Here is a 24,527-nt window from a genome sequence, read left to right as displayed (position 1 = left end):
CAAATTAATGCAGTGCAAGTATGCAGAGGAGAGAAAGTCAAGTTCGCCTATCTAATTCGCTATCTATAAATTATGTAACGCGTTAAGTAACCTTAAAAATCGCACAAAGAAATTATGCCGGGTTTCTAAGTTACATAATTTTTTGGATCTCGTGTTACGATCAAAATCTAGTCGTATGACAAAATGATAATTATGAAATAATGAGGCAAAATTACCTTACAATTTTTTTTAAAACCTTCCTCAGATCAAAGACGTGTTTTTATTGTGTGCAAGCTTGTAAAATTATTTTATAAAATTTACCGGTAGTACAAAATTAGTAATGACGGCGTGAATTACTTCATCTTTGTAGCCATTCATAATTTATACGGATTTTCGCATAGGCAAAAAAAACAGAATTTTTTGCAATTCCTGTACGCCGCTTAAAGCATTGCAGCGTCTTTGAACTGTTTAACAAGAGTAAAGATCGGTACCATCGTCTTGCCGTGAGTTTATAAAAAACATTAAATGGCTGCTAATCTATTAGAAGATTCACCCGTTTGTAACCTAGTGAAGTTCCTTCTTATTGAATGTGTCCATATTTTGTACAATTTTGTGTCATGACTGTCATGAGTTTACACAATATGCTTATAAAGTTTCCCGGATTGTAAAAATTTGTGTGAATTTAATTTCTAAACGGTATACCGTATGAAATTATACAATAAATTTATCAATAAGAAATACAAAACACCAGTTTTTTACAAGTTTGTTACATAGGTATGTAATTTTTAATTTTTAAAGAATTTAACACTTTACTTCGTACATTCACGTCAAGGGCGTCATTTTAGTTTGTAATAGTTTGCACGTTTAGAAAAAACGGTTGATCCGATAACTGAGGGATCAAAGGGAAAGTGAGTGAATGGAATTGAAACGGTGATAACGGTTGAGATCAACTTGTTTGTTTAATTTAGTAAAGGTTTTGACGAAAAAGTGGTTGAAATTTGGACGTAAAGTGTTTCAAATTTTCCATAAAAATATAAAAAGTAATGCGAACTAGCAAAGAAAAGTGTACAAATTTCGTAAAATAAGTTACACAAATTAATCACAGTATGGTAGAAATTATCCTGGTATTTTTTTCCAGGTTTGAAATTCCAGAGGATAAACATTTATTTTAAATTATGTACATGATGTTTTTAATTTATGTTTATAAACTTTATATTGTGTATAGTATTAAAGAAAAAATGTAATTTGGCGTGGATTTTGACAAAAAAAAATCCAAATGGTGTTTTTAGATTTTCACAGAATATAGATTCTACCAGAAGAATCGATCTTATGTATTCGAGTGACGCTTATGGAAGAACGGGGAGAGCCAACCAAATAACTCGGTGTACATTTGGCCCACCTGGGGGATGGCACCTCCGCATCATCATCATCACCACATCTCCTCGCATCAAAAAATGAAGATGAAAGCACATAGGTGGCGGTGGCACCCCCATTTCTGCACCAGAACACACCATTCTGAGCCGCGTCTCCACAAATTTGATGCTCTACGAGGGTGTGTTCTGGTGCACAAATCGGGGTGCCACCGCCACCTATGTGCTTTCATCCTCATTTTTTGATGCGAGGAGATGTGGTGATGATGATGATGCGGAGGTGCCATCCCCCAGGTGGGCCAAATGTACACCGAGTTATTTGGTTGGCTCTCCCCGTTCTTCCATAAGCGTCACTCGAATACATAAGATCGATTCTTCTGGTAGAATCTATATTCTGTGTTAGATTTTGTACAAGTTTGTAAAAGTATTTTACAAAATATACGGATTTTGCAAAGTTGCTAAAAACTGCGTGAGTTTTCAAATTATACAAATGCTAAGGTTGCTTAAATTAAATTGAAGAAAGTCCTGCAAGTAGAGGAATCGTAACTTGGAGAAAGTCATGGTCAAGCCCTTTTTAGTATGCAAATTATTAACAACGTAGTACCAAGTGCAGTAAAGAGAAAGTAGTAAAAGGCAAAATCGCTTGTCATACAAGCAGATTAAAGTCACTAGTCAGATAAGAAATTGATACTTATTATGCTACACATGCATAAACCAGGATGGCAATGTTACTAAAAATGGTAGCATTGTTACTAATTTTAGGCACTAGCATACCTAAAATTCTGGAACGTAACAGATAAATCAAGAAAGTAAGGATCAATTGATTTCTAATTCTGCAAGTTATCTAATACCTTCAATAGGACCGATGTATCTAAATCTCGTTTTTCGTAGCGAAATCAAAAATTTATTCTGTTTCGACGTAATTCAATTACAAAATTATCATAAATTGAATTATTTCAGACTTATTTCTAACTGAATTATTACAAAATTATTAATAAGGTTTTTTAGAACATAAAATGTGCCATTAATGTAGGCTCTCAATAATTTTGATACGATTGTTACCGCTGGAAGTACCATAGAATTTTACCACAAGGTAACACTATAGTAATATATAAGTGGGCTTCTAAGGGTAAGAAATTGCCTCGAGTGTCGGTAATACATACTTTTGTTACTAACAGTGCGATCGTGTGAAGTGTAATCCTCCGATTTGGTTGAAATTTTGAGAATATATGGTCCATGTCAATACAACCAACGTTTCTTCAGGCAGTTTGTGCGATGGTCAGAATTTGCCAAAATATTTAAGGTCAAAGTCGCAAAACGGGCGATTTTTACTAGGTGTTAGAAGCACACTTAACTTCCATTCTCTTCTCGTGCTAAAAATTGCACATTTTTCAACTTTGACCTCAAATATTTTGGCAAATTCTGACCATCGCACAAACTGGCTGAAGAAACGTTGGTTGTATTGACATGGACCACATAATGTATAAAATTTTCAACCAAATCCAGAGGGTTGCACTTCACACCATCGCATTGTTAGAGCGTCGACATTGCGAGCTGGGCAGGATTTCGACTCTGTATATATGTCACCCAACGGTGATAATTTATTACCGAAGCGGAAGATTTGCATAATACCTCCGCCGGTAATAATTGTATTTTAAAATTATTGAGTGTGTATGTGCATAGTTAGATTTTTTGTAAATTGAAGAATGTCTATAAGCTTTGCATGCTAAAAATTCCGTGATGAATGTTTTTAAAGCTCATATAATATCCATGTAAAATCAAAATTTTGGTAATTTTGATACAAAATTTCGATGCAACATTTTGACACGAAACAATGTATATTCATGGATATATATATTTACATTTCTCACCAGTGTTAAGCTTCAATAATGTACATCATAACACTGATTTTAAAGGATTACAAAAAATTTGAGGAATCTAAATTTTGAAGTATTTTTTCAAGTACGAAATATTTAACAGAGTAAAATGGACCTAATCAAAATTGGTGATAAGTATTAAACGAGCACTTTGTAAAACCAATTGTAAAATTTCTCAAAACTATTAACCACAATTAACAAGTTAAATTCCTGTTTAAAAATCTTGCTTTCCTATCAAAACAACGAGTGAATAAATTCAATCACATTTGTGTAAACATTATATAATTCACCGTTTCCACAAGTTTACAAGGATTTAAAAGTAAAATCAGTTCATAAATATATTGTAAACGGATAAATAAATTCAAAGGATCTCTTTTTTACATTGGCTCGCCTACATCTTAAAATCACATCTTCCTACGTTATTGAAATACAAATTATAAATTCTTAGAGAACAATTTGTAAAAATATGTAAAATGATTTTAAAAAATACAAAATTATTACAAATTGGGAGTGAATTGCTTCATCAAATTAATGAAGGAGATGGTAATTTTTGGAGTTTGGTAACCTTATGTAAGCACCTTCCATTCTCAAATTGGTTGTATTCAGCGATTTGTCATCGTTGTGGAAATATTAGCCCCAGCAGTCCTAAAAAACCTGGATGTCGAGATCTTTGGTTTTCGAGCTCCAAAAGTAGTTAGAAGTAAGTTTTTTCATCTTTACGCAATTTATTTATTATTACTCTATAATACCTTCAGAAATAAATAAACAAGGTCCCTAAAAAGGGGAAATCTTAGTGAGGGAGTGCAATCACAACTAATAAATAAAATTAGATTGGAGAATTTTTGCATCACCGCTCTCGGTACCATTTTTACTGGATGCAGTATAAATTTTTCTTTGCATACGCATGAATTCTTAGTTTTATTGAATAAATTGAGGAAGGAATACATTTTTACTGTGTAGTGAACGAGAAGTGGGTTAAATTAACTGAGGTAGATATGTAAGATATAATGGCTAAATAATTCTGAGCTACGTATTTGTTTAAAAAAATATACAAATTTCAACTTCATATATTAATTTGGCTACTCTATGCAAAATCATCGAACCTTTTGAGGGAGCAAGTGTTCTATTTAAACGATTAATGCTTCCAGTAATAAAAATGGTACCGAGAGCGGTGATGCAAAAATTCTCCAATCTAATTTTATTTATTAGTTGTGATTGCACTCCCTCACTAAGATTTCCCCTTTTTAGGGACCTTGTTTATTTATAACTTTTAATTGGGGAATTAGATTGTCCATTGGATGACTGCATTGCACTACCCCTTTTCAGTAGTTTGATCCGGAATAATTTTATTAAATTCTGGGTGTTTAAAATTGAATAAATCCGTTATTTCTTAACCGATTTATATCATTTTGGTCAAAATGTCCGGCCTAGATTACTAAACACCAAAAGACCTGATCTGGAGGTGCAAAACCAACAACAATTTCATGCAGTTTACCAAGCATGTTACAGAAACAATTAGTTATGCTGTTTACAGTTTTGAATGTAATTTGTTTTCAATTTATTAGTCTTGCGTCGTTGTCAATGGCAATGATTCGTAGCACGAGCAGGAATTTCTGAACTTCAAATTGGAATAACTAAGCCAATTCTTAACGGATTTTGATGTATTTATACTTAAAATTTTCGGGATAAACTGCCCTACAATTCGTGGGTATCAAACTTTTGATAAAGTTTGCTAGTAACTAGCAATAATTACAAATGTGTTTCTAAGGATACATTTTTGCCCATAATTCCGGTCAAGATCATGTAATCCCTTAGTCGGATCAGATCCCGTTTCTATATTATGTAACAATAATCGGTGCAAAATTTCATCAAAATCGGTTGAAAAATGACTGAGATATCGCAGATGGTCACTTTTTTGGGGTGGGTCAAATGCATACTTAGTAATTTTTTCGTTGTTAGGTATTTGCCTCACTAAGAAAAATAAAAACCCGTGGCCCACCAGACCCCAAAAAATTACCATCTCCTTCTACTTTCCTTTGTCAGAAAAGTGGAATTAAAAATGCAGTGTTTCGATCATTTTTGAAAATAATGTTTAAAAAATTCAAGTTTGTCGATTACAAAATTGCGAATGCATTGCCTCATCAAATTAAAGCCTTTCTTTGCTAGAAAACTAGAATAAAAATGTAATTTTTCCATCAAAATGAAATGTAAAATTCAATCATATTTTTTTAACTTGGTGATCTTTATAGATTCTAATATGTAAATTGTGCAGTGAGGATATAATAGGAAAAGTGAAAGGATAAGGGCTCACTTGTAGTACTTGGAGGGGTCCGGATTAGGTCAAGGCCTAATCCCCACCACTCCAAGTACTACTCCTAGATTCACCGTTTCCTCCACAAGTTTACAAAAATTTTATATTCAGACTACAAATATACCGTAAAATAAAAATATAATTCAACTAAAAGTTTGATTGACTGAATTGATTGAATAGGTTTTCATTAAAGGTCTCGAACAAGCGTCAGTACTGAAGACCATGAATTTTCCTTTGAGATTTATTCAAGTACATTATAAAACTACATCTTTCGACGTTATTGAATTACAAATTATAAATTCTTAAAAAACAATTTATTACAAAAATGTGTAAAATAGTTTTTTTATCCCGAAATTATTACAAAATTGCGAGTGCATCGCCTCATAAAATTAAGGTCTTTTATTGCAAGAAAAGTGGAACTAAAAATGTAGTTTTCAGATTAAAATGACGTAAAATTCAACCATATTTTTGTTACCCGGCGAACTTTACAAATTCACCGTTTCCACAAGTTTACAAAATTTTTAAACATATACCGTAAACGAAATAAAAGGCAAATCTAAAGCTGGTCCATTGTGTAAGTTACCTATCTTTTTTGTGATGTTAGCTCGAGTACATCGTAAAATCATATCTTTCGTCGTTATTTAGTTTCAAAATATAAATTCTTCACGACAATTTGTAATAGAAATGTGTTAAATAATGTTTTTTAAATATCAAATTATTTATTACAAAATTCCGAGCGAATCTATTCATTAAATTGTAAAATCCACTAGAAAAGTAGAAATTCGTGTATTTCGTGGATTTTAAAATAAAATCAAGTCACAAATACAGCATAAAATTGTGAATAACCTAACAAATGTTCTATTTTGCCAAAACATTAAAATATAAGTTTCCAAGGTTATCTTACATCGAAAAGTTATCTTACATCGAAAAGTACTTGGAGGGGTCCGGATTAGGCCTTACCTAATCCGGACCCCTCCAAGTACTCATTTGGATATCCGTGTTTACTCGATCGTTTCTAACATCACGGGTCACACGCTCTCATCACGTTCCACCGCACATCAAATTGAATTGTATTAAATTGCATTGCATCAATGCAATGAATCCTGGTCAAAGAGTGAAATCTCTCGTGCTCTCGGCACGAATGTGGATTTTGTTCTGTTTTCTACAACGCTATTTAGATTTTGAGAACTTCGAGTAAGAACAAAACAGGGTCAGAGTTTGGGAGAATTTTATTACAATTGTAACTACAAAGTTTTTTTCTCTATTATGGTTCTGATTTGTAAAATAAAATTTTGGTCAATGTTACGTTTTATATTTCTGAAATAAATTTGTAAACCTTATCTAACCGTGTCACGGAAAGTTGGAAGAACTCAGTTCTGATAGAGAAATGTGGTGAGGACGAATTGAATCTGGGAAAAAGAAATTTTTGGATTCATTTTGGAAATTGAAAATGTTTGGAAGAATAATGCTTCATGATTTGGAAAATTTTAAAATTTGCAAAAAGTTTCAAATTGAATTAAAAAATGCATATTAATTTCTACTTGGTTCTAACGTTAGAAAAAAATTGTATGGTTTCGTAATTACAATAAAAATGTTTATTAAACATTTTCACCTGTAATTTTAAATATCTAAATGGTAAATGACATGTCGCTTTATATAATTGCAAAAATTGGCATGTTTCACGTCGATAAAAAAATTACATTTAATTGCAATTGTATGATAAATCTTTAGATTCTTGTCTTGCACATCACCGTAAAATGTAACCATTATTTTTTAAATATTCTATAATATATTAATATATTTAATAGTCTTGTTTTTGAAAATTATTTAGGTTGATCCCAATAAAATTTACGAGAAATTTTCGCTCACAATAAAAATGTCCAGCTAATTTAGGAGAATATTCAATTATTGAAAAAACTTATTAACAATTCACACAGGGCTTGGTAACATACAAACATTTACAAAATTTAAATTTAAAAAATATATATTTCTGAGGTAAATTACACGCTTAGAAATTCCCAAATCAAATATCGGGGTAACTTCCTACATTGATTTATAATAAGTAAACTGACATCTATTTCTAGTCAACAGGCAAGTTTGGAATAAAGTTAACCCAAACGGATACCTGTTAAAAAGTGGCCATCGAAAACTTACTTGTTTACTAGGTGCTTACTTAATAAATAGTAATTGAAATGATTTTGAACTTGATATCCAGCACACTCAAATTCACATACTAAAAATCTAGTATGCAAAGCTAGATATGACGTCGCGTAGTGCCCGAAATCGAGCATTAAAAAAGCTATCCACCACCACGAGTCTGTGAGCGGGTTACTCACTCATTCTCTCTGTTCTCCTTCCTCTCAGAGGAAGAATAATTTTGCTAAAATTACTTTTCAATTTGCAAGATTATAATTTAAGATTTTAATTGAGGAACCGTCTATTCAAAGCCACAGGCGATTCTAGCTTCGCATGATTGTAGCTTCACAGGTAAGAACTTTCATTTGGAGTAGAATTTTGTATTTTAAAGTCTGGCTATTACCCGACTGAGACTGAAATGTGTTCAATAACTCTTCAATTTATTAATTTAATAACATTTCGTGTTTTTAGGAGACTAAGCCGATCACCATGTCCCAAAACAATTCAGGCGATTTGAGGCGAATGTTGCAGCAACTTGGCTTGGACAACTTATTCTCCCAATTTGAAGGTAGTTTTGCCGTTTTCCAAGCCTGCCAATTATTAAATATTTGATTGTATGTGTTCTAGATAATGATATTGACGACGAGAGCTACCTGTTATTAACTGAAGAAAATCTAAAGGAAATCGTTCCAAGCATGGGTCCACGTTTGAAGATCTTGCGAGCTTTACAGGCTACTAAATCGCGAGAAGTTTATGTATGTTTTTTATGTAAAACAGGCTTTGTAAATTTTTCTAAATTACTTGTACATATTAAGACAACACATAGGCTTAGCCACAGTGACGTTCACAAGTGTGTACACTGTGACGGGTTATTTGAAAGACGATCATTTGTAAATCACTTTCGAAATATTTTTAAGCTTCACAAAAGAATATTTCTCTCTCAGGATAGCGATGATCAATTAGTGGATGAAATAGAGGCGGAGGTTCAAGATTTAGGGAATGATACAGGATCGGAAAATCAAGCTCTTGACTTAAAATATTTTGCGATGAAAGTTTTAGCTAGCATCTTACAATCAGGAAAAGTGCCAATGAGCACGTTTGATGACATTATTTCCTCTATAAAATTATTGGTAGATAGTATTTTACAAAATATAAAAAATATAGTTCGCACCCAGCTTTTTGATCCCAGTATGGATGATTTAGTTAACTCAGTGAACGAGGAAATTGATTTGTTAAATTCAACTTTTGATGGACTAGATACGAAGTATAAGCTTGACAAATACTTGACTGAAAACGACTTGATAATAAACTCCAAACCAATTGTACTCGACTCTGACCTGGCTTTTCGTCGCACGCCGGAGAGACAATTTTATCGCCCTGTGACAATGCAGTACATTTCAATTACGGAGTCACTTCTCCAACTTTTACGAAAACCTGGTTTCTTTGAGATTCTTGAATTAAACAAGTCGTATAATGGAGATGTGTTTACTACGTTCCGCGATGGATTGCTTTTTAGCCAAATGAATTTCCCCAAAAACACAATATTTATAAATATTTACTTTGACGAGGCTGAGGTAGCAAATCCTTTAGGGTCGAAGGCTGGCAAGCATAAGCTGAGTAACTTCTACTATTCGATTCTTGATCTCCCAAAATTTATGTTGTCATCGTTAGATAATATTCTTCTGTTAGCATCAGTGAAAAGCTCTGACATGAAAATTTCTTCATCAAATTCGTTGTGCGAGTTGAGTTGAGGAATTAATTTCGCTGTGGAATGTGGGAATTGATTTTGACCTTAACGGGGTAAAGACGAATGTGAAAGTTGCACTTGCTCAATTATCTGGGGATAATTTAGGCCTTCACTCCATTTTAGGGTTTACAGAAGGTTTCACTGCCAATTTTCCATGTCGACGTTGTAGATTACATAGACAAGAATGCCAGAAATCTTTTATTTTAAATGACGCTAATTTACGTACGGTAGAAAACTACACTGCTGACCTTAGGTCTAATAACTTTTCAGCAACAGAATTTGAATCAGTACTCAATCGGCTTCCATATCACCATGTTACGAAGATGGTAGTGTTCGATATCATGCATGATACATTTGAGGGAGTTGGTATGGATTTAGTTATTCTTTTACTTCAGCACTTAATAAGTCAAAAATTCATGACCTTAGACAAATTAAATCACAGGATTGAATCCTTCGATTATGGTAGACATTTCTGCAATACCAAGCCTTCAATTTTTAAACAAAGTTACCTTAAAGGTGATTCCAAATCTGGCCAGAATGCTTCCCAATCACTATGCTTGATAACGGTCTTACCTCTGCTAATTGGTGACTTGGTCCCAGTCGGGAATATTCAGTGGAATTTGTTTCTCACGTTTAGGGAAATTTTAGATATTCTAATGGCTCCAAGTATCTCTAAGGGTGGTTTGACATATGTAGACTCATTGATTTCGGAATTTTGTATGTCATATCAAGGAATATTTAAGAAATTGCTCAAGCCAAAGCATCACCATTTATTGCATTATGCAAGTTCAATTGAATTGATTGGACCACTTCATTATTTTTGGAGCATGGCATATGAAGCAAAACATAAATTCTTTAAAACAAATGCGCATATGACTTGTAATTTTAGAAATATTGCCAAATCAGCCTGTTATCGTCATCAACTGTCCCGTTTTCGTCTGTTGTCTAAAAATGAGTTCTACCCTAATGATTTTCATTGTGATATTTACGACACAGTTCAAGTAGCGTCTTTGGAATTCGAGAATTTAATTAGGGACAGATTTAACATGGAAATGGTAAAAATTTCTAACAAGGCAACTTTAAACGGGTTGGAGTATCGGATTGGTAGTTTTGTGTACTTGGGCTGCAGAGAAGAGGAACAGTTGTTTGGTCGAATTGAATTAATTATTTTGGAAGATGGAGACTGTAGTATAATAATTTCCGAAATGAGTGGAGAGTATGATAACCATTTTTGTAGTTATGTTCTAAATGATAAAAAATCTGTCCGAATTATTGATATAAATGATTTTGCCTTCTTCCTGCCCTTGTATTCAATGCAGTCGTTCAAATTAAATGATTTATCTAGTTATATGATCCTTCCAATTAAATTAATTTAGTCATTAATTTCCTATGTACGATGTTTATTGGATTAATTTCTGAATGATTTTGGAATTTATGGGTGTATTTAAATTAAACAATAAAGTAAGTGCGAAAAACTAATTTTGTATTTAATTTTTCAGACGTTTCACGTCAATGTTCCTGAGACTGAAAATTTCTCATGTTCCAGACGAAACTCATTCTGAAGCTGGGATTTCAATTGATACCAATGACATTTTAGACGAGAAAGAAGCACGTGAAAGGGGGCTGTGCTTGTCGCCGTCAATACTAAAATGTAGTTCAAAAAGCTCCAACTCGCATTCAAATCAGGAGGAAATTAAAAATAAGGTTTGATAAGTTTGCCAATATTTGAGGTTGTAATACTGTCCCTTAAAGAATTATATTTCAGGAGTTGCCACCCGCTCCAGTCTTGGACTCACAAAATTGTCAAGAGCTTTTAGTGCCGTCAAATCTTGTACCAATTAAAACCCGTTTTCCAGTAAGGTCACAAATTGATAACCAGGTATTTGCTTCTCCGGGAGCAGCAGTAGCAAATTCGAACAGTGTAATTATTTCATCCATCAATATCAATTTAATTTATTATACTCAGTAGAATTCAAATTTCGTTTTATTTTAATTTGCATGTAGAATGTTTCAAGCCAGGCGGGGACCGCTCCAAATCTAAAACAAATTCCCCGTCAATCTTCGTCACGTAGGAATATCTATGGATTTGTGAGTGAATTTTAGAGTCATTTATGCATGACTTGTGAAGTGCCATTTGATGTCCTTTTTCCATATTCTATGTAGGATATAAACGAGGTCCTTCAGAAATCTACTTCTTTACAAAAAATCGTCGCCACCAAGATTCCAGAGAATTTAATGATCATTAAAGCAGATAGGCAACTTATTGCAGCTGTTCTTATCGATGCTGTCATTTTGCACCATGGAACCCGGTTTGTGACAATATTCTTCATCGTTTTATATTTATTTACCATGTTTAGACATTTAGTGTTTCAATATTTATTTTGCAGACCTAGCAAGGAAGCTTTGGAGCAGTTGGCCAAGGATTTGGTGAATTATACCCGACGTTTGGGGATCGGAGAAAATTACAAAACGGATATGAGATGTGGTTTTTTAGCTCCCCATATTGTGGCGCTACTGGGTTTTTGGAGGAGAGATTAAAAAATCAAAGAAAGGCAATTAACTCCAAAAGGACAGTATTGGAGTACAAACTAGACGAAGCAGTTTTACAATCTTGGGATTCTGAAAATGAGAATGGTAATAATTTTACAACACTATCATACGTATCTACCGCATTCTCAGAGTTCTTTAATTCTAGATGACCAGCCTGAGGAAGACATACTAACTTACATGTAGCACAATTTTGGAAATGAAATAAAAAATCACATGAAAGACACGGTGTTTTCGAGGCGAACGTACATTCGTCGACTCCATCAAACGGGGCAATTTCATTTAGAGTCTATTATGAACATTATGCCTCGTCTCTTTGACACTGAAGGAATGGTGGGTGGTCTATTTTTAACTTTCCTTTTGTCGTTTAAATAGTATCTGATATTCGACTTGCCTTATAGATTGTCCAGGACTTTAATGTTCGCCATCCAAAGCTGTCTCTTGTCTTGTATAACAAGTGGCCTCGAGTTTCAAAATTGCTGTTAGATTACGCCGATCAAAGCGACATTAACTATATGAAGAAGCTAGATGTCCTCAAAGGAGTTAGCGATTTGGATGATGGTGAGGAGCGATATTTTAGACAAAAATTTTGAAGTATGATAATATAGGACTTAGATAATAAGATTAGATAAGATAAGATTAGATAAGATTTCTCATTATACTTAGATGACAAAATGACACTCGCCTACTGCCTTTTGCCATACGTTCTACCATCATGTGGAAGAAAAGCGACGCCAGCATCCGGAAATACTATGTCGACTGAGCAGCAAAGTCTTTCTGAATCGCCGCAGGCAAATATCTGTGGAACACGAAAAAGAAAAATCCCCGCAGCCTCTAAGTCTCCAAAGCACTTTAAATCAATTAAAGCTTCTGATTTAGACTGCCTCAAAAGTCTCATCATTTTTAAATCGGTAAGGATGTATCATACATATATCGACATCTTCACATAAATTCAATGGCCCGTTTTTATTTTTGTATTAGGTAAATACGCATGTGGCGGATGTCTTAGATGAAAATCGCAATAAAGCTCCATTCATACTCGCATTGGGAATTCCAGCGCTATTGAAATTTGATGCGTTTTATGTCATCATCGATAAAGTGGCAATCCCGTGCGGTTCAAGATTCCTAGTCGCCCTCGACACCTGTTTCAAAACTTTTACAGTGCTTGGATTACCCTTTCCTCTCGAGTCGTATGATCACTGGACATTCATTTCCCATGGAGTAGCCGGAAACGGAAGTCACTCACCAATTCCGCCGGTTGTTCAAGCTCTGATCGGACAAATCATGTGCCGTATTTAGGTTACATTAGTACAAAAATATTAAACATAAGTTGTGATTATTTGGTTGTTATTATTGAATCTATAGTCAATAAATATTTCAAGCATTTAAAAAGACCGGGTTTGCCTGCTAACTTTATTTTTAGTGACCATCAACAAAACATTCACTTTTTACGGGGTAAGATGTGCACTTAATATCGAGCTCAATATATGACCACTTTTTTTGAAGTGAGCGTAGTGAACCTAATACTAAGTGCATGAGCCTGAACTACTTCACTTTATTTCGAGTCAAAGTGGCTACCCTTTCACAAAATCTTACTGTTTATCTGATTTGGTATCGAGTCATTTTTTGGTTGATATAGGTTTATGTTTTACTCTGGATTAAGTATATTTTTCTAAGCGTGTAGCTTCCAAATTTTTGTAAACTTGCTTAGATCAAGAGCGCCTCTTTATTTTGAAAAAGTTTACAAAATTTTTTCACCAAATTTACTAATTTTACAAAGTTGCCAAGGGTTGTGTGAGTTGCCATGATATTGATATATCAAATTGACTCGATATGAACAAGGTTGCTAAAATTAAAAAGGAAGTTGAAGAGTCATAAAAGCAAAGGAAAGTAAAGGTCAAGCCTTGTTTAATATGCAAATTATTAACAACGCAGTAACAAGTGCAGTAAAGAGAAAGTAGTAAAAGTCTAAATCGCTTGTTATATAAGCCGATTAAAGTGACTAGTAAGATAAGAAATTGATAACTTTTAAACCACCCAGGAACTACGGTAGCATCATTAAAGCAAAAATTTGGAAAAGATGAAAGTAGCATAACTCCAGAAAGTAAAGATCAATTACTTTTTTATTCTATAAGCTAAGCCATTCATCCAAGAAAATGCATTACCTTAATCTCATTTTAAATCCCGAAATTATAAATTTATTCCACTTCGACGTAATTCAATTACAAATAACAGTTTTTAGAGTATAAAATATGAAATAATTGTTTTCAGTATATGTATGGCGCATAATAATGTTCGTATAAAATAAAAATTTCGATGCAAAATTTTGCTATGAAAAAATTTATATTCATGCATTTATATATTTACACTTTTGCGCCTGTGTTAAATTTGACAAATTCAATTATGTGCATATTCACAACACTGATTTTAAAGGATTGCTCAAAAATTTTGGAATTTGAATTTTGAAGTAAAGTGATACAGTTTTTTCTATATTCCTATTTTTTATAATTTCAGTTTTTCATTTTTTTCAATTTTTTTGTATTTTATATTTTTATTTATATTTGACCTTATTTGTAATACAATATAGTTCTCAATGGTCCATGAAAAGATGGATAACCGACCTTTGGACAACTTATTTTTCATCAGATGGGTTATCTTAATTGCTTTTTAAGCTTCACATTAAAAAACTAATCTTATTTCGACGTAATTCAATTACAAATTCCTAGTACAAAATTTGAGAATATAAAACAGCATTGTGAAATTTATAAGTGTTTTCAATATAGCGCACATTTTCGCGTAAAATACAAAACTTTGGAAATTTCGATGTAAATTTTTATGAAAATAAATTCCTGCATTTGTACACATTTTTTTAGCAACCAGTGTTAAATTTGATAAGGTTTAATATCTTCTACACTGACTTATTTAAAAGATTATTTAAAAATTGAGATATGGAAATTTTTAAGTAAGGATTTTATCGTGTATGAAATATTTAAACAGGTTGTGAATAGGGTAAAATTGGTCTAATACAAATTGGTGATAAGCATGAAACGATTACCTTGTAAAATCAATTCTAAAATTTCTCAACTATTTGCCACAATTAACAAGTTTTATATTCTTATTTAAAAATCTGGTTTCCCCATCAAAATGACGAGTGAATAAATTAAATCAAATTTTTGTAAACTTTATAAATTCATCGCTTCCACAAGTTTACAAGGATTTCAAAGAAAAGTTAGGTCACAAACTAACGTAAAATAAAACGATCATTAAGCTTCAACCACCTTTATTAGCTCACCCTGCGTAGCATGAGAGCTATTGAATTCCTCTTGTCCGTCCGTCCGTCCGTCCGTTGACGAGTTTTATGCATCAATTGATGCTAATTAAAAATCCCTTTGTCCATTATAGAATATCCTAGTCCTACCATTGGTACTAAACAAACCGAATCAAATTTTTTAACAAGTTAATAGAACCATTGGTGTCTAACAATTGGTAACACAAAATGATGCGAAATAATTGGGGGATGGGATGTAAAACGCACCAATAGTGCAAAATATCCGGGAGAAATGGTCATACAATGTTGACAAAGTTTTCAAAATTTTGTATCCCGGATGGTCGGTAATGCTGCAGTAATGGTGCAACGGCTAGCCGGTTTTGTTGCACCATCGGTGCAAGAATATATACGAGTTATGATCTACTTTGCCGGCTTATTCCGCACCTTCGATGCAAAGTTCTGTCTAATCATCATGACAGGGTGAGCTACTTCTAACGTTACTACGGTTTATTAGATATTAACTCGCCTAAGTGGTAAACTCATGTCTTTTGACGTTATTGAATTACAAAATATAAATTCTTCACAACAATTCATAAAAAATGTCTAACGTCGTTTTAAAAAATTACAAAAGTATTTTTTTTAATTGTGAGTGCATCGCCTCATCAAATTAAAGAAACCTATCTTTCGTTGCTAGAAAAGTAGAACTAAAAATGCAGTTTTCCGATCAAAATGACATGAAAAATTCAATTATATTTTTTAACCTGGTAAACTTTATAAATTCATCGTTTCCACAAGTTTAATACAAAGTATTTAAAATAAGGCTAAAAAAATATATCGTAACTAAATTTAAAAAAACAAGTCTAAGACAGGGTCAGTTGTGTAAGTAGTTAGGTTACTTATCTTTTTTGTGACGTTGGCTAGAGTACATTTGAAAACCATATCTTTCGACGTTATTAAATTACAAAATATAAATTCTTCAAAACAATTCGCATGAAAAATTTGTAAAATAATTTGAGAAAAAAGTTTAAAATTATTACAAAATTCGGAGTAAATCACTTCATTAAAACGTAAAATCCACTAGAAAAGTTGGATTTCAAAATAAAGTTAAAACTCTTGGATTTCTTGGATTTCAAAATAAACTAAAACCTCAAATAAACCATGTTTTTTTTAATCTAACCTATTCTCAATTTTGCCAAACACGTACCTATCTCCTAATTATATCACGTATATCGTAAAGTACACCTTTCGACGTTACCATTTGCAAAAATGTGTAAAATATAGTAGTTTGCAAAAAAAATACAAAACAAACTTTGGAGTACATTCGCTATGAGTTGCTTCATTAAATTAAAACATTGTATTAAAATCCCTGAGAAACTCGAAAATATTGTATTTTGTCCGTTTCACTGCCACTAGAATTGAGTGAAAATGAGGCTGGACAGGGTCCTTAAAACAAATAGATTTCCTCGGAAACGCAGATTTGGATTTGGATCCGTGTTTACTCGATCGTTTCAAATATCACGGGTCACACGCTCTCAAAACGTTTCAACGTCTCAACACGTTTCGCCGCACATCAAATTGAATTGTAATCCTGGTCAAAGAATGAAATCTCTCATGCTCTCGGCACGTATGTGGATTTTCCTCTGTTTTCAACAACTCTATTAAGATTTAGGGAACTTCGAGTAGGAAAATGCAGGATGGGGTAAAAATTTGAGGAAATAATTCTGGCAGTTGATCGTAAAACGACTTGCCTTATCAGTATTTTCTACGGTTTCTATGTTAAAATTTCGAAAAATACTGATCAGGCAAGTCGTTTTACGATCAACAGCCAGAACTGTGTACAAAATTTTAGAATTCGGGGGAATTTTATGTATTTAATTTGTAAAGTGTCGAGCTTACACGCTTAAAAATTATTACCCTAAAAGAAGTAAAATATAACTAAAAATAAACGTAAAAGTGACTTTACCCGATTTGGGGTATACAGCCACCACTCAGCAACAAAGTAACGAAAGTTACCCTTTGCAATTAGCCATTTACCCTATTCTCGTCTGGGTGCTAACCCTGGTTGGGGTTACTGTTCTAACCCCATATTAAGTAAAATGAATAATGGTCGCAGTATTTAGTGTCTCAACAAAATGAATGCCGTATTTGTAAATACATTTATTAGGTAATATTTATTTCAATTAAATCCACTTAAATTACTTAAATCACAGCTTGCAAAATAACCAAAAATAATATGAAATAATTGCCTTAGTATTGATAACCCATGTACATCTTTAAAGATTGGAGAACACATTTTTGCATACATAAATCGTGCCGTTAGAAACTTCTGAATTCCATTCCAAAATTTCGTCGATGGCAAAATATTGGTACAATTGTTGCCTAATCTTCTTTGCTGACAAGTAACAATGGGTCGTCCGCTATTGCATTTCCTAATTTAAAATAAAATGAAATGAGCAAAGTGTAAATTATGGGCTATTGTAAATAAACTTACCCTTAAAAGTATCCAAATAGCAGTCCAGCCCAAATTGCGATGGTAGTCGAGCAGTTTCCTCCACATCTAGTACAGGTGGTGTGGAATAATTCATGAATTTTAACTAATTAATTAGGCAAATTAATTAATTCCTACTTTAGTTTTAATTCACAATTGAACACTCTTTTCACAAAGACGAGGGAAAAGTGGAGTGTGGACCAAGCTTTATTTCTCGCGGGACTAGGTACCCGGAATGTAGTAAACGCCATTACAGCCTTACCCGGACTGGTGTAACGTCTAACTTGTTTTAAAGTAATACAGTGACTTCACTAAAATTATGGCTAAATGATGCATAACTAAAAATGAAGTTATCCATTTAACGCTAAATTTAGTCAATGTTACGATATATATAGTTAACTACCAGTTTACTTCTTGCAAAGTCGGTAACATTTTTAAGCGTGTACAAACTCTAAATACAAAATTTTGGAAATATTTCGAAGGAAAATTAGCTTGCAGATTTTGGCGACTCTACCGCATAGTAACTAACTTATTATTGAGTGGTAGAAAATTAGTTACCAACTGGTAATATTTTCAAATTTCGCGATCGGGGTTATTACCGGTTTGGTATCAAAATGTCTACCACTCAATAGTAAATCAATTACCATGCGGTAGAGTCACATAGATACTCCGCCTGGTAATAACTTAGTTACCGGGTTTCTAAGAGTGTACATAGTTATCAGGAACTGCGGGAATGGCCTTAATATTTACATACATTCATACAGACTTTAGGAATGTCGATGAAATTTACGCAGGCCTTGGTAATATTATAAAATTCGTAAATTATATAAGCGTGCAAACTTTTACAAAATTGTATAAATATTTCCAAGAAAAATTAGTTCAAAATTTTTTCGTAAACTTGCCTAAATCATTCTTTATTTTGTGCATGTTTGTAAACTTATTTTACAAAATTTCCCCGCTTTACAAAATTTTTAACGACTGCGTGAACTACTTCATCTTTTTAGCCATTCAAAATTTACACGGATTTCTGTATAGCCAAAACAAATTTTTTTGCAACTGCAATACACGGTCGAAAGAATCGCAGCGTGTTTAAACTGTTCAACAAAGTTTAAGATCATGATCTTAGGCAAATGGTATTGAATTTTTGCGAATCATTACCGGACGGAGTACATATATGACTCTAACGGCATCGATCGTTACGGCGTAGTAATGTGGTGGTAATGAAATCGTTACCACTCAGAATCAAACTATAACCTATTCGGTAAGGAATTATTACCAAATCAATACCAGTCTACCGGATGCTTTACGCTGCAGTTTCATAGCCTCGTATGTTTTAGTAATTAATTGATTACAAAAATTAAATGCCTGCTATAAAATTTATGAAATTTAGTGTTCTCAAAATATGATCGGGCTAGGAGCGGAGCGGATAAGCTTTGTCGGCACGGTCACATACAAAGTTTATCGGTCCGGTCCTATTTTGCGAACACTTATGAAATTATATAATAAATTTTTCATTAAAATATACGAAACATCAGTTTTTAGAAGTTTATTACATAAGTAATTTTTTTATACAATAATTTAACAGTTTGCTGCGTTGCAAACATCACTTCAAGGGCGTCTTTTCATTTTGTAAAGTTTGAACGTGTACAAAAACACGATTGATACGAAAGCTGAGGGATCAAAGCTGGGTTTCGTTTTTCCCGTCAAAAATGATTTTTTACCACGGCAGGTGCATACCTGGAATTTCTTACGAAAATTTCGAAGTGTTCTCCCAGCAAATTTTTGAAGTGTTCTCTGAAAACATGGAAACCCTACTTCTTGCAGATTTTCGTTACGCCGCGTTGTTATGATGAAATAACGAACAATTTCATCTTTATTATTATCGCGTGTTAAGAAAATGTGATTGTAATTTGTAATTTATTGTTTAACGTATTCGTGCATTAATCTTCCTCAGTATTCTTTATGTTGTCCAAAGCTATGAAAATGAACTTCATTTTAAACGTTGCTCTGTCCTATAAATTTTAAGCAGTATGTACAACAGATCGGGATATCACAATATGTATAGAATTCATGCCCTTTATGTAGGATCTAAAATGTGCATATTTTTTAACTTGCTTTCAAATATGAAAAATATCTATCCATACACTTATTGAATTTGTTATCTGCACAACAAATACAATCCATATAAAAATTGTTTGACACATACATAAATTCTGTAATATTTCTAAGTATATGTATATCTCTATATACAGTCACGTAGGCAAGTGGTTCTCTCGAGTTTTGACCGGACTAATTTTAAATTACCCACGTTTAAAATTGGTAGTAGATTAGAATGTTTCAAAACAGTTTAGCTTTTCGAATGTAACTCGATTTCACAAATCAAGTTACATATAAATGCTCATGTAATTAGCATGTTAAAACAACTGATATTGCTCTTATTTGCTTGACATTGACATTGATTTAGTTAATCAGACCTTACAAGTCTAAAATGCAATTTTCTAATGCAAACTCAGGAGGAGAGCTTCACCACCTGCCCCCCTCAGATCTTGATGTGCTTTGCATATGTGGTAGGGTCTTATGAGTGTACTAAAACCCTGAAGTGGTTTGACTCCATGGCCACATTTGCGCCCGCCACACCCACTCAAAAGGATGAAAACCACAAAAGTTACCAACTTCAAAAATCCAATTTTGATCGGATTTTGATAAAATTTACATTTTTGTAATCCCAGATACTTGTTTGATCATATCCAGCAGCAATCTCAACTTTTTTGAAATTTTCGGGCATTTTCGGGCTGATGAATTATTCAAAAAAATTCAAAACTTCAAAAAAGTTGAGATTGCTATTGGATATGATCAAACAAGTATCTGGGATTACAAAAATGTAAATTTTACCAAAATCCGAGCAAAATTGGATTTTTGGCGAGGGTTTGAACAAGTGAAAACAGGGCTTTTTTCGTGTTTTTGGCGCCTTTGAGTGGGTGTGGCGGGCGTAACTGTGGCCATGGAGTCAAACCACTTCAGGGTTTTAGTACACTCATGGGACCCTACAACATATCCAAAGCACATCAAGATCTGAGAGGAGCAGGTGGTGAAGCTCCCTTCCTCAGTTCTATGTGATCTTTCCGTTCTGAGACCTTTCTGTAATTTTCGCTATGAGCCAAAAATTTCTTGCGTATGGATTGTCCAGTGAAGTTAAGTGTCAAGGTTCCTCATATTTGTTTAATGAGTTAAAAATTACTTTTAGATCTATCTATGCACATAAAAATTGGCAAATTTAATAAGCTTTCTGAAACTGAAAACAGAATTTCAATATCACCTTTCGTTGAAGAGATAGAGCAAGAAGTTCAGGGGAAGTTGAAAAATTAGTTTGCCACTCAAAACAATAATTGTTTGTAAAAAAATGTTTTTCTCTGATCGGAAAAAGGCATCATTCTTCAAGGGATGTCCCGGACAAAATTAATCGTACACTAGACAGATATGAGGATCGTAGAAATGCAAAATAAAAAATTTCTTCTGGTGGGCCTGTCAGTCAGCAGACCAAAACCATGACGAAAAACGTGGAAAAAGTTCTCAGAAACATCCCCAACATATCCGGCTAAACCGAAAAAAGTAAAAATTTTGAAAACCTATATCCTACATAAGATGGGCTTCAAGACTTGCGAAATTAAAACCGAGGCAATATACAATGAAGTTAAAAAAGTTGGAACAAATTTTCTAAAACAAAATCTTTACTCCACCGGTATGGAGGGGGTATTTGGACCACGGAAGGACTAAAAATATTCCGTATGCTTATCGTTAGTATTACACAAAACATTCATTAGATTTGATTCATGTATTCATTTTCTGCAGGTCAAAATAGCTTGACACTTAACTTCACCGGACCGTCCGTAATATTAATAATTAATTATTCCCGCTATGGATAAATGATTGGACCTTAAGGGGTTCTCCTACCGAGACCGAAATTTATGACGTTGTCGCAAAATGCAAAAAACTGCTCTCAGTTTTCAATGCATTGCAAACTATTGGGAAAGTGTTCTCTATTTAATTCTACAAGCTGTGCAAAAAAGAGGAAAGGTGTTCCCGTTTTATTTTAGGAAACGCAAAGTATTGAAGAATGACACATTAAACCTAAGTTTGCTGCGTTCTCTTAATTATCTATTTTATCAAAATACGAGTAATCTGTTCTCCTCTGCCAAAAACTGTTCTCCCAGCATTGCTGGGTGGTTGGGTAAGAAATTCCAGGCATGGGCAGGTGGGAAAAAGTGGTAAAAACCGGGAAAAACAGTTTTTACCGTCCAAAATGGGGAACATGGCTGCCCATGTATTTAGTTATGGGGAGAGCTAATTTCTTTAATAATCAATATTTCCGGAATTGGACTTCATATTCATGATCTCCACGAATTTTTGAAAATTTTGATATGTAATACGGGCACTTTTGATCAGTTTTAATTATTTTTCCAATTTTCCCATATGAATACATGTTAATTTTAGAGATTGTTCGAATTGAACCGCATTACCAACTAATTTTCTCAGAATTTGATGGAGAATACGAATATGAAGTCAAATTTTGAAAATCTTAAGTTTTAAAGAAGTTGTTTCGGATTGCCCCAAAACCAGAGTTTTTCCCATTTCTTCCATTTTTGCCATTTCCCACCCATTTTGGGTGGGTGGTAAAAATGCCTTTTTCCAACTTTTTCCCGCTGCCCTGGTCAATTTGGTTTTTACCAATCGAAACCCTGGATCAAAGGGAAAGTGAGTGAATGAAATTGAAGTAGTGAAATTGAACGATTTGTTAGTTTTATTTAGTACAGATTTTGAGGAAAAGTGGTTGAAATTTGGACGAAAAGTGGTTTCAAATTGCGTATCAAATTTTACCCTACAAAATATAGGAAGTAATATTAACCCGCAAAGAAAAGTGTACAAATTTCGTAAACCAAGTTAAACAAATTAATCCCAATATGGACAAAATGGTGGAAATTTTTCTAGTAATTTTATTTTCAGGTTTGAAATTTCGAAGAAAAAACATTTATTTCAAATTCCTTGATCTCCTTGATCTACTTTTTAAAGTTTACCTTGATGAACCAACACAAAAATGTAATTCGGCGTGGATTTAGACAAAAGATTTTCTATTTTACACAAGTTAAAAAAATATTTTACAAAATGAACACTCTTAGAACTGCGGTAATAATAATGCATACTCGTTTATTACCGAACGGTTGGTAAATATATACTTTCCCGGGGCAGTAATAAAATTGTTTACCAAAATTCATTATAATGCATAAAATTTATTTATTACTGTTTGGTATTATCGAGAAAACCAAAGTAGTAGTATAAAATTACCAACTTATGTCAATTTAACACTGCAGTGAGGAACATGATTAATACTGCCTCGTATTAAAACTTTTAGTTATAGGGTAATGAATTAAAACTTCCATGCGGTGTATTTTTATTATTCTCCGGTAAATATTTTTTGCAAACTCAATAATAAAGTTAACGCGCACTCACACCTCAACATACAAAAGAAGCACGAAGACTTGCTCTCCAGAAAATACAAAAATAGATCGTGTTTAGAATTCTTTCGGAGCTAAAATGCTGGTTCTAAAAGGTAAATTTAAAGGTAATTAGATTAATTGTAATTAATTTATTAATTTATTAATGCCAAAGTGTTACTGATTCATCTTTTAAATGTAAATTTCACTTTTAGTCACTTCAAAGCTTGCTGCTAAACTGGTGACTGGTCGAGTCGAGCTATAAGTGTGAGTTTATTTTAAAACATCGCTTATTGATTAATTAATCACAATCGTTTTTTGTTTCTTTAGGGAGTCACCAGAGATTTGAAGTCATTTGCTGACGCAATTATTGAGATTTTGCCATTTTGGAGCATATCCTGGGACTACTGGAGGAATTGTAAATTTTAAATTTAATATACAAAATACAAGTTATGAAATTTTAACTAAAAAATATTGTGCATAATTTTGACGTAAATAAAAATATGATTTAATATACTATTTCTTACGAATATTTACCAAATTTAGCGAAATCATTACCACAATAATAATTAATATTCCCCAAGGCAGTGATAACATTAATACAAAATTATATTAAAAATACACCAAGGAGTAATAATGGCATTACACAGTAGTAACTATTTATTATTGCAAAAGAGTTTTTGTTGTTACTCAGCAAAGCTATTTTTAATACCACGTTATAATGAATCAATCCCGGGTCAGTAGCTATTGAAAAAGTTACCGCACGGTAAATAAAAAGTTAGTAGTTACCACGTCAGTAGAGTCACATAGATACTCCGCCCGGTAAACTTTGTGGTAATGAAATTCTTAAGAGTGTACGGATTTTGCAAAGTTACCAGGAACTGCGTGAATTTGCACATTATACAAATGTCCTATTGCTTAAATTAAAACTAAAATTGAAAAAAGTCCTGAAAGTAAAGGGATCGTAACTTGGAGAAAGTCGTGGTCAAGCCATCTTTAATATGTAAATTACTGCTTCGTTTGTTCGGATTTCTTAAAACGAGGATATGGTTATAAATACTGCCCACTTACCCAATTCACAGAGCGCAACGTGCAATTAGGTAAGTGCGCAGTATTTATACCCGTATCCTCGTTTTAAGAAGTCGGAACAAACGAAGCAGTATTAATAACGTAGTACCAAGTGCAGTAAAGTGAAAGTAGTAAAAGGCCAAACGGCTTCTTATGTAAGCAGATTAAAGTTATTAGCCAGACAAAAAATTGATACTTATTAAGCTACACATGGATGAAGCAGGGTGGCATTGTTGATCCTAAAATT

The 24,527-nt window shown here is 33.2% G+C and overlaps 2 protein-coding genes across 2 annotated transcripts; both read left to right on the top strand.

The window, feature by feature from the left end:
- Nucleotides 1-10,413: 10,413 nt before the first annotated feature.
- On the top strand, nucleotides 10,414-11,958 carry LOC110860910. Its single transcript, XM_035860676.1, has 5 exons — nucleotides 10,414-11,124; nucleotides 11,186-11,341; nucleotides 11,425-11,508; nucleotides 11,584-11,729; nucleotides 11,808-11,958. The coding sequence occupies exons 1-5, from the start codon at nucleotides 10,933-10,935 to the stop codon at nucleotides 11,956-11,958; spliced, it is 729 nt and encodes a 242-aa protein (XP_035716569.1). The 5' UTR covers nucleotides 10,414-10,932.
- A 201-nt stretch (nucleotides 11,959-12,159) lies between these two features.
- Nucleotides 12,160-13,266, top strand: LOC118439400. Its single transcript, XM_035860675.1, has 4 exons — nucleotides 12,160-12,300; nucleotides 12,369-12,528; nucleotides 12,634-12,878; nucleotides 12,949-13,266. Exons 1-4 carry the CDS (start codon nucleotides 12,184-12,186, stop codon nucleotides 13,264-13,266), a joined length of 840 nt encoding a protein of 279 aa, XP_035716568.1. The 5' UTR covers nucleotides 12,160-12,183.
- The last annotated feature ends 11,261 nt before the right edge of the window (nucleotides 13,267-24,527 follow it).

Source organism: Folsomia candida, unplaced genomic scaffold (assembly GCF_002217175.1).
Source record: "Folsomia candida strain VU population unplaced genomic scaffold, ASM221717v1 Fcan01_Sc035, whole genome shotgun sequence".
Taxonomy (NCBI): domain Eukaryota; kingdom Metazoa; phylum Arthropoda; class Collembola; order Entomobryomorpha; family Isotomidae; genus Folsomia; species Folsomia candida.
Note: the sequence above shows the minus strand (reverse complement) of the source record. Positions and strands in the feature narration are given on the sequence as shown.

Excerpts from the sequence above, each read along its gene's own strand:
- LOC110860910 (XM_035860676.1), top strand. The coding sequence starts at position 10,933 with ATGTTCCTGAGACTGAAAATTTCTCATGTTCCAGACGAAACTCATTCT. Across the intron at positions 11,125-11,185 it reads AGGAGGAAATTAAAAATAAG|GAGTTGCCACCCGCTCCAGT; the intron begins GTTTGATAAGTT and ends ATTATATTTCAG. Across the intron at positions 11,342-11,424 it reads CAGTAGCAAATTCGAACAGT|AATGTTTCAAGCCAGGCGGG; the intron begins GTAATTATTTCA and ends ATTTGCATGTAG.
- LOC118439400 (XM_035860675.1), top strand. The coding sequence starts at position 12,184 with ATGAAAGACACGGTGTTTTCGAGGCGAACGTACATTCGTCGACTCCAT. Across the intron at positions 12,301-12,368 it reads TCTTTGACACTGAAGGAATG|ATTGTCCAGGACTTTAATGT; the intron begins GTGGGTGGTCTA and ends CTTGCCTTATAG. Across the intron at positions 12,879-12,948 it reads GTCTCATCATTTTTAAATCG|GTAAATACGCATGTGGCGGA; the intron begins GTAAGGATGTAT and ends TTTTTGTATTAG.